Genomic DNA, 12270 nt, shown 5'->3' with positions numbered 1-12270 from the left:
GCTGTTTGTTTAACAATAATTAATCTACTAAAAAAGGAAGAAGAAGCTTTGCATGCAATCATATCTCAAGAACAATTTATAGCAAGCTTATTATTAACACATCTTAATTGCATCTCACATAAATCAGTTCACTTAACATTTAGGATTTGCTTTATTAGGATTTGTTATATTAAATGTGAATTAAATTAATATATATCCTACTATTGACTAAGCAAGTTCCTTGTTGCTTTTATGAAACATTAACTGGATAATAAAAATATTAAGGAAGCTAGAAGTCCCTAACATGTAAACTGAGGTTAAGAGTTTGACCTGATAGGCAGTTTATGAGCTCAAAGTCTCAGTGAAAAGCAAATGACAGCTTGTTTAGGCAGGCATTACAGAGTTTGAATAATTTGATGTTTTTCTTCACACGTTGATGGCCCAGGGTTTGGTTTTTACTTTCCTATCCAGTGTATTCTGTAAAAACATCAAAAAATAAATTTGATTAAATTATATTTAATTAAAATTATATTTGATATTTAAATTATAAAATTGTACTTAATATTTAAATGATAAATTTGCAAATATGATATTTAAATTAGACAAATTACATTTAAATTATATCTTTTTTATTTTTATTTTTTATTTTTAGGAGCCAATACTGATCAACCTGAAATAATGTAATATAACAAATTAGATCAAATCTATTAAATGTAAGTGGTATTATAAAATAAAAAAATAAAAATAAAATAAATTAAGAATGTATGATTAAGAATATAAATGTACTGTATTAATACTGTTCACCCACCATCCTGGTAAAGCAGTCTTCACAGGCCATCCGTATCTTTTCCGCAGTTGCAGGAGAAGAAAAATGAAAACTGTCGCTTAGGCCTCTTTCTTTCCGTGCGGCTGCGATCGCTTCTTTAATGGCGAAGAACAAAGTGCAGCCAAAAAACACAGGGGGCTCCCCGATCCCCTAAAAATGAACAAACAATACTTTATAACCAATATTTCAAATCCAGTGTGCATAAATATCCTGTTTTGTTCAGAACGTCAGATTACTAAAGTAAAAGAGGTCACAAATATCGTTTAATGTGCTCAAATGATTGAAGTCTGCTGTGAACCCGGCCTGACCTGAGAAGTTTTGCAAGCATAGAAGCCTAGGCACAACTTTTGGTGATTGTTATGTCTGCATTTATCAGTGAAAGGTAAATATTACTGGTTATTTGCTGTATGTTTTTTTTATTTAAACAGCTTTGATTTTGTTTGAAGTTGTTGTGTTGACATTCATGGTTTTTTGTCTTACCTTTGAAGAGTAGATGGCGTGAGGATTGTCTGCGTTTCTTAGCAGATGGACATTAAGCTGAGGAGGGACGTCACACAGAGCTGGGATTTTATACTGAGAGGGACCCCTGGTCAACAACACACCCTCAGGGGAAAACTGCAACTCCTCTATAGTATAAAGCCCAATTCCCTGGACGAAACCACCCTCCACCTGTAAACACACTCATATTATGGTCACTGATTTACATCCTAATTATCCTGTTTGCATCTGAGGTACAGTAATAATATATCTTTCATACCTGTCCAACATCCAGAGCAGGGTTTATGCTTCGACCAACATCCATCACAATGTCGGTTCTAATGTTCTGTGAAATATTTTCACAGTACATTCACAAAATTGCAGCTTGAATCCAGGTCACTGACACATCAATAACTGTTCGTGAATCTTTTCTGATATGACATGTAAGTTCCATAGGTGAGTCATATTAATGTTTATGAATATAAATGACTAAAGAAGACAAGTACCTTGTGATCTCCTGTCAAGCAGTCAATTTCCACTTCTGAGCAACAGGCACCGAAAGTAAAGTAGTAGTATGCGTTACCCTCACTTTTCTCCCAGTCAACACTGGTATGGGGCCCCCTGGTATAAGTAAATTATTTATTTAATTATATATTTATTTATTACTAAGTAACATTCATTCAACTCTTAACAATATCTATATCACAAACAACCTAAAGGGACAGTTTACCCAAAATGAGAAGAAACTGTTGAATAAAGTCATTATTTTAGTTTTCTTTGTGCACACAAATTTGTGTAGCTTTATAAAATTGAAGTTGAACCACTGATGTCACAAGGACTGTTTTAACGATGTCCTTACTACCTTTCTTGGCCTTGAACACATCAGTTGCATTGCTGTATACGCAGAGTCAGAAAGCTCTTGGATTTCATCCAAAATATCTTAATTTGTGTTACGATGAACGAAGGTCTTGCAGTTTTGGAATGACATGAGAGTGAGTAATAAATGACCGAATTTTCATTTTTGGGTGAACTATCCCTTGGACATTTTGCTTTATGCTGGCACAAAGTCAAACACATACATAAAGAAACCTGTTGCTGACAGACTGATCTTCTGGCAATATGCCTCCACCACCTGGTAACATAACAGCAGTTAAGTGATTGTCATTTGGCTGTCCATCTTTGTTATTTGAGTATTTGGATGTCACTCCTACTAACCAGTTGTTGCCAGGTGTACTGGGGATGTTTCTTAATGAGTGGCTCCAGACGTCTCATTAGTTTCTCACAGCCATTCTACGTTCGAAATAGCACAATTTCAGTCATTTTCAAAAGACACTGTAAATGCTTGAAAATCAGTTAATGTTCCTATACCTTGACTGCCATCCCGACAGCATCGGTGCCAAAGGATGCAGCAGATGGCGCAGCATTAGGCACGTTTCCTGTACAGGTCTCCTTGATGTGGACCGAAGACATTGGAACCTTCAGAATGCGACTTGCAATCTGCAATTTTAATTTTAAAGTTGATATTAACTTGCAAATCTTATATTTGGATCCATTTGTTCAACACTGAGGCTCATCGCACCTGTATGGCTTTGGTGTTGATACCTTGACCCATCTCAGTTCCTCCATGTGAGATCAGAACTGAGCCATCTTTGTAGATGTTTACCAATGCTGCTCCCTGAAGAGAATTCAGAAAAAAAATGTCCAACATTTAAACTTCTTAGTAGTATGGACTAATACACCATGAAAACCTTCAAAAAGAAACTTGGGTATTAAGACTTGTATGGCTTAATTTAAAATAAATGATGTCTCTGAAATTTGTAGTAGAAATCCCATGAAAGATTTACGCTATTTAAAAATCCACATTGTTTTATACGTCTTTTAGATTATAGGGAGTTTCATTATTGAAATGATTGCACTCGTTGAGCTACCGGCGCTACCTGTTGCTACTTTTATGCAACACAACTCGTAAAAAATAAAATACTGTTACAATGCCAGATTGTGTGGCTTTTGGTTGTAATTTTCAGTCGAAGGGCACCAAGAGAAATGATTTAAGTCTTCATTTGCTTGCTTTTCCTGGCAATAAAAAGAGGAGAAAAGAATGGAAAGATGCCTGTGGATGAATAAAACTTCTTAAAGACCTGCATCTTTGTCAGCTACTGAAAGTGCTTACGAAGGGCAGAGACGAGAAACGCTAGATGCCATCCTGACATGCAACGCTTGTCATGATGCCGCAGCCACTGAAGGAGTTTCTCAGCGTGGATTTCACTCGATATCTGAAAGCATTTAGACTCCTTGTGGGGAAAAAATTGATGGTATGGCATTTGGTTTAAGCCTATACTTATATCCATTGCCACCTGTAAGCTCTTTCAGTAGCTGTGGTCATCGTATCAGTATTCTATTTTTCAAGTTGTGTATTCCGAGTCATCTGAGACATCATTTACATTATATTAAGGCATACAAGTCTTAATACCCAAGGTTCCCTTTAGTCTAACAAGTTTTTACCCACCTGGTTATAGAAGCCCTTGGAGAATCCAATTCCAAACTTCAGTGGGACAATGGAGATCCCTCTCTTCTTCCAGTGGTTGTGGGCGTTAAACTGCTCAATGGACAAGCATCGATGGTTGTAGTCAGATTTCTCAAGACACTCGTTCCAGCACCGCACCATGTCATGAGGGGAAAAGAGCTGCTTGTGGTGAGTGTAGCATTTTTCATCCTTGTACATGTTGATGTCTCTCACCTGTACAGTAAGATATTGCATGTTTAGAGAGTCTAAATGAAAACCCGAACAACTTTATCATGACCTGACAAATCGAAAGTTACCTTAACATCTCAGTATTATGAACCAACAGTTGTACGGTTTTTAACATAGTCTTTTGGTTCAAATTTCAACCCATTAAGACACTGTTTGAATTCTGTTTAAGTGACTTGTCTTTAATCCCACCTGATGTGCAGGTAAGCCACACTTGGCGGCCACCTCATGTAGCACGCTCTCAATGATGGTCAACCCTTGAGGTCCACCAAAGCCACGGAAGGCTGTATATGAGGGTAGGTAGGTCTTGCAAACCAGTCCACGTCCACGCAGATTTGGAATCCTGTAGCTGTTATCCATGTGAAGGAGAGCTTTCTCCATGATCTGGTAGTAAATTACAGAAGATAGAAAGTATGTGACTTAGAGACTCACCTACATGCGGATTTAAAGGGAACCCCAGGTATTAAGACTTGTATGGCTTAATATAATTATGTCTGCTAGTGAAATATATAGTAGAAACCCCATTAAAGATTTACGTTATTTAAAAAAAAACACATTGTTTTATACATATTTTGGACTATGGGGGTGCCATTATTTTGATAATGTCAAAAGGTTGCACTTGGCGAGCTACTGGGGCTACCTGCTGCTATTTTTACTGCAGCACAACTTGGAATACACAACTCGAAAAATAAAATACTGATACGATGTCATGTTGTGCAGCTTTTGGTTGTAATTTTCAGTGGAAGGGCAGCAAGAGAAGCGATGTAAGTCTTCGCTGCTTTTTTAGCTATAAGAAGAGGAGAAAAGAATGGGAAGATGCCTGTGGATGAATAAAACTTCCTAAAGACCTGCGTCTTTGTTCTCTTCACTTTAGCCCTGATGCCTTTGAGGATTTTAGTAGACCACAGCTACTGAAAGAACTTACAGGTGGCGATGAATATAAGTGCAGGCTTAAACCAAATGCCATACCATCGATTTTTCCTCGCAAGGAGCCTAAATGCCCCAGATATCAAGTGAAATCTGCGCTAAGAAACTCCTTCAGTGACTGTGTAACTGGCATGTTTATATCCTGCCAGGATGGCATCTAGCATTTCTTGTCTCTGCTGTTTGTAAGATCTTTCAGTAGCTGTTAGCTGGCTAAAGTGGAGAGAACAAAGACACGGGTCTTTAGGAAGTTTTTTAATTTATTCACAGGCATCCTCCCATTCATTATTCCTCTTCTTATCACTAGGAGAGCAGTAAAGACTTACATCGGTTCTCTTGTTGTCCTTCGACTGAAAATTACAACCATTTTCCGAGTTGTGTTGCAGTAAATATAGCAAAAGGTAGCGCCAGTATCTCACAGAGTTCAACCATTTGATGTCAAGAGTAATGGTGCCCCCATAGTCCTTTTAAGTCCCATAGCACCCCATAGTCCTTTTAATCCTTCTTAAAAAGACTTAAAAACCAACATACAAAAGAGGATTCATCCAGTGTGCATCCTCCATTACTGTAGTATGTGATATCAGCAGCCAGGATTGTTCCATCATTCATGTATCCAACCTGTAGGAAAAAGGCAGGACTTAAGCTGCTGTGATGCCTCACACTTATCCATTCAAAATACTATTACCAATAGATACATTACCTTGTACTTTCCCAAGAAAGGGGACCTGCCACTGGTAATTAGCATGTCATCTCCACGTTCTAGTACACATCGCACAGCGCGGCCAGTCCTGTGGTTAAATTTGAGTGTACAAACGGTACTTAGCATTAGCATTTAGCATTGTGATGCTAATTAAACATAAGCAATGAAGGCAAATACATAAGCAAGTAAATAAGAGCCAATCTGTAAAAGGTACAAGTGTCATTTTTCCATACTTGTAAGCGGCTGTAGCAGCAATGGCGGATAATGATGCAATCTTCATGACTTTACCACCAAATCCACCTCCTAGCCTCTTCACATGACATGTGATCTTATTGGAGTCAATGCCGAGAGTGATGCCCACCACTTCCTGTTAAAAATAGGAAATTAGGTAAACAATTGAGGAATAAACTTATCAGTTTACGTGCATGGAAAAAAACAGACCTGAGTATAAGCTGCATGTTGACTGGCAACATAAAGCTCCATTTCACCTGCCTCCCCCTTAGGAATCGCAATCAGTCCTTGAGTTTCCATGTAGAAATGTTCTTGACCACCCATATACAGCTCACCTGTGAGACATGTAAAAGAATTATAACACGCATTGCATAAAAAAAGTCTAAGAACAGTTCAAAAAAACATTCTATATGGAGAGATTCGAATGAGATTCAGATCCAGTCCAAACCCTCCAATATGTGGTCTGCGTTCTCAAAGCCTTTTTCCACATTTCCTCTTTCCAGTTTTCTCTTTGGGTCAAAGAATGACTGGTGTTTAATGGCCTCCTAAATGAAAATAAAGATGTTTTAATAGGATTAGAGGAATGTGCTGCTTCTCAACTTTTGTTTAGCACTCCATTATGAAGTGTTTTCTGAATATGATTTGGTTTATAAATACCTCTATAGTGAAAAAGACAGGTTGGATATCCTGGTAAGTTATGGTCACTTGTTCGGCTGCTCGTTTGGCTTGTTCTCTGGTTTCAGCCACAATGGCGCCAATAATTTGCCCTACACAGATGACCTGGAAAAGAGCAAACAGAGAAGACAAGATTGACTAAGAAGTAGTAACATGGATATAGTAAGACCTGAAACATCTAGTAAAAGATAGGAATCATTTAGGACTCAGATGTTTCTTTAACCAGAGTATGTTTATTGTGATACCTCCTCTTCTGCGAAAAGCTCCTCTGGGTTGTTAAACCAAAGTCTTCGATTCTGACCAGGAACATCCTTGGCAGAGATGAAGGTAACCACTCCAGACATGGCTAGAGCCAGTGATGCATCTATAGAGCTGAAGATAAGGTTTATAAAAGGTGATGTGGAATCCCAAAGAAATTGAAAACTGACAAGTCCATACACTTGTTGGATGAATTAGTTAACAAGCTGGGGGTACCACCCTTCATTCTCCAAGGATTTGGACTTAACAGAGAGTGCACTCCCTTTAGTTACACACATTAGTCTCTGGACACTGAGACCCTACCCATAATCCCCCACTAGACCCACCTACTCAGGTGAATATAAAGTCCAGGTCTGACAGCACAAAGACACCAAAGCTCAGGACAGGAGCATCCTGAACATCTCTACACACTGAGACAACATGGACACAAGAGCCTCCCTCTCCATTCTGCTGCTGCTGTTTGGCGTCTCACATGCGTCTCCTCTCATGGTAAGATCCTGTCTAGCCCTTGCATTAAATGATTAACGTTCCTCAAATGAGCCTTTTTAAACATCTCTGTTTCTGCCACCAGGAGGAAAGATTTGAAGGAGTGTTTGTATCAGAGCCTGAACCTCTGGACATCACTACAAGAATTTTGGAGACCAACAATGGTCAGGAACTTTGTAGATTTCATTGGGTTTCACAAAATAGTTGTTAAATGTGGTCAAGATGTGAAAATATGTTGTGTTGTTTCATCAACATGTTTCTCTTAAAATGCAGGGTCTTCTGAAGTCTTGATTGAAGGAGATCTGCTGTTTCCCAAAACCAGAAATGCTCTCTACTGCTTAAACAACAACTGTTTCTGGAAGAAAAACGCCAACAACATAGTGGAGATCCCTTACATAGTGAGCAGTGAATTCTGTGAGTCAATCTTCTTCAATCTTTGATCATATCTATGATTCATGAAGACCTCATTTTAAACCTGTGGGCCGTTTTTGTTTGCAGCCTATTATGACAGAACAGTGATTGCGAACGCCATGTCCACCTTTCACTCCAAGACCTGCATCCGCTTTGTGGCCAGATCAACTCAGACCGACTACATCAGTATTGAGAACAAAGATGGGTGAGAACAATCATACAAAACCAGACACATTTAACCGGCTGTACTTCAAAACATTGCTTATATTTAATCTTTTTGTTTCCTCTCTCCTCTCAGGTGCTACTCTTCTCTTGGTAGAACTGGTGGCAAACAGGTGGTCTCCCTCAACAGGTACGGCTGTGTGTATCAAGGCATCGTTCAGCACGAGCTCAATCACGCCCTGGGCTTCTACCACGAGCAAACCAGGAGCGATCGCGACCAGTACGTCAAGATCAACTGGGAGAATATCTCTCCTGATATGGCCTACAACTTCCAGAAACAAAACACCAACAACCAAAACACTCCATACGACTACGGCTCCGTCATGCACTATGGAAGAACAGCCTTCTCCATCCAGCCCGGACTGGAAACCATCACTCCCATTCCTGATGGGACGGTGGAAATCGGACAGAGGCAGGGAATGTCCAACACTGACATCCTGAGGATCAACAAGCTGTATGGATGCTGAAGATGAGGAAGATGCACAATATTTAATATAGTAAATGTGTAGATGAATATTGGTTTGAAGTTATGTCTTTGTCTTTTTATGGTGTTGAATTTCTGAAAGGTGTGTTGGGAAAAATAAAGCTAAACTGCAAGACAAACTCATATTTTTCTCATAATTCAGTGTTAAGTTTGAGAAAATGCTTGATTGCAGCATTAAAATGCCATAGTATTGAGCTTCTCCTGTAGCCTAATGAAATCTTGCTGCACATGAGAACTGGAGGTCTTGGCCTTTGACACAGTATTTAAACAATTCATTTCAACAGGTTTTTATTTATTGGGATAGATGTCATAAGAATGTAGATTTTGAATCATGTTTGACATTTAGTTCCACTGTAATCAGGTGAAAGAGTTATTCATGCAAAGAAAGGTTTAGAATTTATGACCTCAGTTTTAAAGATTGTGCTGAGACCCTCTACTGAAGTCAATCTTGCATCCTCTAGTTAAAAAAACAAATCAGTCACCAAAGTTTGAAAAAGTCCCCGGTTGATATAATCACCTGAAGAACAGCTTGAGCCAAAGTTGCAGTTTTTGAGAAAATAAGGGCTGGATTTTGGTTCGAGAAAAATGGAACCAAACCATTCGGTGGGAATGCAAGCCAGATCCAGAATTCTGAAAAATTTGGTCATTGTACCAGTTCATATCATCATTACTGGGAATATCCTGAAAAGTGTCTGTATGAAAAGGGCCAGAACTTGGAGAAGAACAATAAGAAAGTTTGTATAGAGATAAACACACAAAGAAGAAAACATCAAAGTGGTGTGAATCCAAGACCAAGGATCTACTTCTCATTCATGCAGATGAGAAATGAACCAGCAGCTTAATGTTATCATACACAGCGTTACTGTTAATGGAAGGATCACACAATACAATGTCACGTCTAACATATGCATTGTGAAGTCCTGCTTTGTCATTTTTGTCACTTCATCTTAGCAGGACTGTCTGGGATGAGTGTAAACGACAGCACAGAACACAGGACAACTCAGGCAGGGTAAATAAATGAAATCACCCAATGCCAGAACAGTTACAAGAACAATTGTTTGGAATATCATGTGATGACTAAAAGAGACTAAGGGCATCTTATCAATGTAGTTCAAATCAAAAGCACATTTAAAACCATTTTATGTTGCATCAAGAAAAAAATGATTATAACATCTGAACTACAGAGCAAAATCCACAACTTAATCAAACTAGAAACTTTTTGTGTAGAAAACATTTAACTGTGACATCTTTGACCGGTGGCTGCACAGTTGAAAGAGCACTATGCAGTAGCATTCTTGCAAGTAGTTAAGATACAAGCTATTAGCTATTATTTTTCTAAGCAGCAATGTGGTTTCATTGCTACGTTCGAAATTCATGTAGTTTTTTAGTAACAATGCCATTTTATCAAATAATAAGCAGAGTAGCACTGTGAAATACTATATTATTACATTTCTCCTCATTTCAGCATTATACAGTAGTTGTGTCTGATTTTCACTGTTGGTTATTTGTAATCCGAAGCTTTCATCTAAACTAAAGTAATTTTGTTTCTGCTGATTAGCTATGCTAGTTCGCTATTTTTCTAAATATGTACCCACCACTACTAAACTGTAGGTACATTACCAAGGAATCCTCTCCCTGTACAGCACTGTTTAGGGCATTTACTAAAGTCTAAGATCTACAGTATGTTCAGTGGATTAATTAAACAAACTGAGGTATATTCTCTGATTCTGCAAAGTTTTGGACCAACAGGCGAGGTTTGAGTTTCCTCCCTGAAGGTACACATTTTAGACTCTTTATGTTAAGACCCTACATGTAATCTTTCAGTAGACCCACCTACTCAGGTGAATATAAAATCTTGACGGAGCAGCTCACAGACATTAAAGCTCAGGACAGGAGCATCCTGAACATCTCTACACACTGAGACAACATGGACACAAGAGCCTCCCTCTCCATTCTGCTGCTGCTGTTTGGCGTCTCACAGGCGTCTCCTCTCATGGTAAGATCCTGTCTAGTCTCTCCTTAAATGATCAACGTTTCTCAAAAGAGTTGTTTTAAACATCTCTGTTTCTGCCACCAGGAGGAAAGATTTGAAGGAGTGTTTGTATCAGAGCCTGAACCTCTGGACATCACTACAAGAATTTTGGAGACCAACAATGGTCAGTCACCCTGTACATTTCTATGAAGTCAGCAATGGGTTTCAAAAAATGTGGTTTAGATAATAAATATGTTCAGTTATTTCACTAGTATGTTTCTGTTTAAATGCAGGATCTTCTGAAGTCTTGATTGAAGGAGATCTGCTGTTTCCCAAAACCAGAAATGCTCTCTACTGCTTAAACAACAACTGTTTCTGGAAGAAAAACGCCAACAACATAGTGGAGATCCCTTACGTAGTGAGCAGTGAATTCTGTGAGTCAATCTTCTTCAATCTTTGATCATATCTATGATTCATGAAGACCTCATTTTAAACCTGTGGACCCTTTTTGTTTGCAGCCTATTATGACAGATCAGTGATTGCGAATGCCATGTCCACCTTTCACTCCAAGACCTGCATCCGCTTTGTGGCCAGATCAACTCAGACCGACTACATCAGTATTGAGAACAAAGATGGGTGAGAACAATCATACAAAACCAGACACATTTAACCGGCTGTACTTCAAAACACTGCTTATATTTAACCTTTTTGTTTCCTCTCTCCTCTCAGGTGCTACTCTTCTCTTGGTAGAACTGGTGGCAAACAGGTGGTCTCCCTCAACAGGTACGGCTGTGTGTATCACGGCATCGTTCAGCACGAGCTCAATCACGCCCTGGGCTTCTACCACGAGCAAACCAGGAGCGATCGCGACCAGTACGTCAAGATCAACTGGGAGAACATCTCTCCTGATATGGCCTACAACTTCCAGAAACAAAACACCAACAACCAAAACACTCCATACGACTACGGCTCCGTCATGCACTATGGAAGAACAGCCTTCTCCATCCAGCCCGGACTGGAAACCATCACTCCCATTCCTGATGGGACGGTGGAAATCGGACAGAGGCAGGGAATGTCCAACACCGACATCCTGAGGATCAACAAGCTGTACGGATGTTGAAGATGAATTTTATGTGTACGTGGTGTGTCAGATAAATTAATGTAGTTCACTTTTCAGTGGAAGAATAGAACTATTAAAGTTAATAAAAATAGTAATATACAGTAAAATGTAGTTTTCGTTCTTTAAAATGCAATGTCTGATTTATCAGAAAACACGTGTTAGCCTTTCTTCTGTCCTCTGGCATAGTTGGAGAGCAATGGCAAATGTTAGTATGAAAAGGTGCGTTGACTGTCAGTACAAAGATTATAGCAGAATCGCATTTAAGCTCCAGGGCAGAGCAAATCCTCCATTACTCTTGGTCAACACCCACATTCTCATATCTTCCCGCAAATAACAAGTACAACTGGATTTCACTAAATCACTCAGATTTACTTTTATTATAAAAGTATTATGAAGTTTTTAAATTGTAAATATCAGATTAGCTGATGGGAAAACTTGACACGCACTGTACATCACTCATGAGAACGACACACACTATAATAAATGCCAAACACACTTTATAATACATCAACTTGTCTGTGAAAAATAAATTTTACAATTTCACTTGTCTGTTAAAAATAAAAAAGGAAAATATTGCATGATTTTATAGTAAATATTAAAGGAATAGTTCACCAAAAAAAATTCTGTCATTAATTATTCTCCTTAATGTCGTTCTAAACCTGTGAGACCTTCGTTCATCTTCGGAACACAAATTAAGATATTTTTGATGAACTCCGAGAACTTTCTGACCCTGAATATACAGCGATGCAACTACCA

The 12270-nt window shown here is 38.7% G+C and overlaps 3 protein-coding genes across 3 annotated transcripts in view; 2 read left to right on the top strand and 1 right to left on the bottom strand.

Moving 5' to 3' along the window:
- Nucleotides 1–108: 108 nt before the first annotated feature.
- The window catches only part of aox5 (aldehyde oxidase 5), a 28528-nt gene continuing 16366 nt past the window's right edge, over nucleotides 109–12270 (bottom strand). The window contains exons 18-35 of the mRNA XM_051094971.1: nucleotides 6807–6933; nucleotides 6544–6666; nucleotides 6335–6431; nucleotides 6097–6221; nucleotides 5889–6022; nucleotides 5656–5743; nucleotides 5487–5573; nucleotides 4224–4415; nucleotides 3789–4019; nucleotides 2862–2957; nucleotides 2651–2779; nucleotides 2498–2572; nucleotides 2362–2414; nucleotides 1789–1903; nucleotides 1563–1628; nucleotides 1286–1474; nucleotides 788–955; nucleotides 109–456 (exon numbers count right to left, since the gene is read on the bottom strand). Coding sequence (XP_050950928.1) covers nucleotides 406–456; nucleotides 788–955; nucleotides 1286–1474; nucleotides 1563–1628; nucleotides 1789–1903; nucleotides 2362–2414; nucleotides 2498–2572; nucleotides 2651–2779; nucleotides 2862–2957; nucleotides 3789–4019; nucleotides 4224–4415; nucleotides 5487–5573; nucleotides 5656–5743; nucleotides 5889–6022; nucleotides 6097–6221; nucleotides 6335–6431; nucleotides 6544–6666; nucleotides 6807–6933 — 2146 coding nt within the window. The 3' untranslated portion in view covers nucleotides 109–405. The remainder of the gene's footprint in view (nucleotides 457–787; nucleotides 956–1285; nucleotides 1475–1562; nucleotides 1629–1788; nucleotides 1904–2361; nucleotides 2415–2497; nucleotides 2573–2650; nucleotides 2780–2861; nucleotides 2958–3788; nucleotides 4020–4223; nucleotides 4416–5486; nucleotides 5574–5655; nucleotides 5744–5888; nucleotides 6023–6096; nucleotides 6222–6334; nucleotides 6432–6543; nucleotides 6667–6806; nucleotides 6934–12270) is intronic.
- On the top strand, nucleotides 6180–8523 carry LOC127153722 (hatching enzyme 1.2-like). The gene is made up of 5 exons (XM_051094965.1): nucleotides 6180–7308; nucleotides 7391–7469; nucleotides 7579–7719; nucleotides 7804–7921; nucleotides 8015–8523. Exons 1-5 carry the CDS (start codon nucleotides 7240–7242, stop codon nucleotides 8403–8405), a joined length of 798 nt encoding a protein of 265 aa, XP_050950922.1. The 5' UTR covers nucleotides 6180–7239; the 3' UTR covers nucleotides 8406–8523.
- On the top strand, nucleotides 10323–11514 carry LOC127153723 (hatching enzyme 1.2-like). Its single transcript, XM_051094967.1, has 5 exons — nucleotides 10323–10418; nucleotides 10500–10578; nucleotides 10688–10828; nucleotides 10913–11030; nucleotides 11124–11514. The coding sequence occupies exons 1-5, from the start codon at nucleotides 10350–10352 to the stop codon at nucleotides 11512–11514; spliced, it is 798 nt and encodes a 265-aa protein (XP_050950924.1). The 5' UTR covers nucleotides 10323–10349.

The sequence above is a fragment of the Labeo rohita genome, chromosome 22, assembly GCF_022985175.1.
Source record: "Labeo rohita strain BAU-BD-2019 chromosome 22, IGBB_LRoh.1.0, whole genome shotgun sequence".
Taxonomy (NCBI): Eukaryota; Metazoa; Chordata; class Actinopteri; order Cypriniformes; family Cyprinidae; genus Labeo; species Labeo rohita.
The sequence above is the reverse complement of the archived record's forward strand: the minus strand, read 5'-3'. Positions and strand labels throughout refer to the sequence as shown.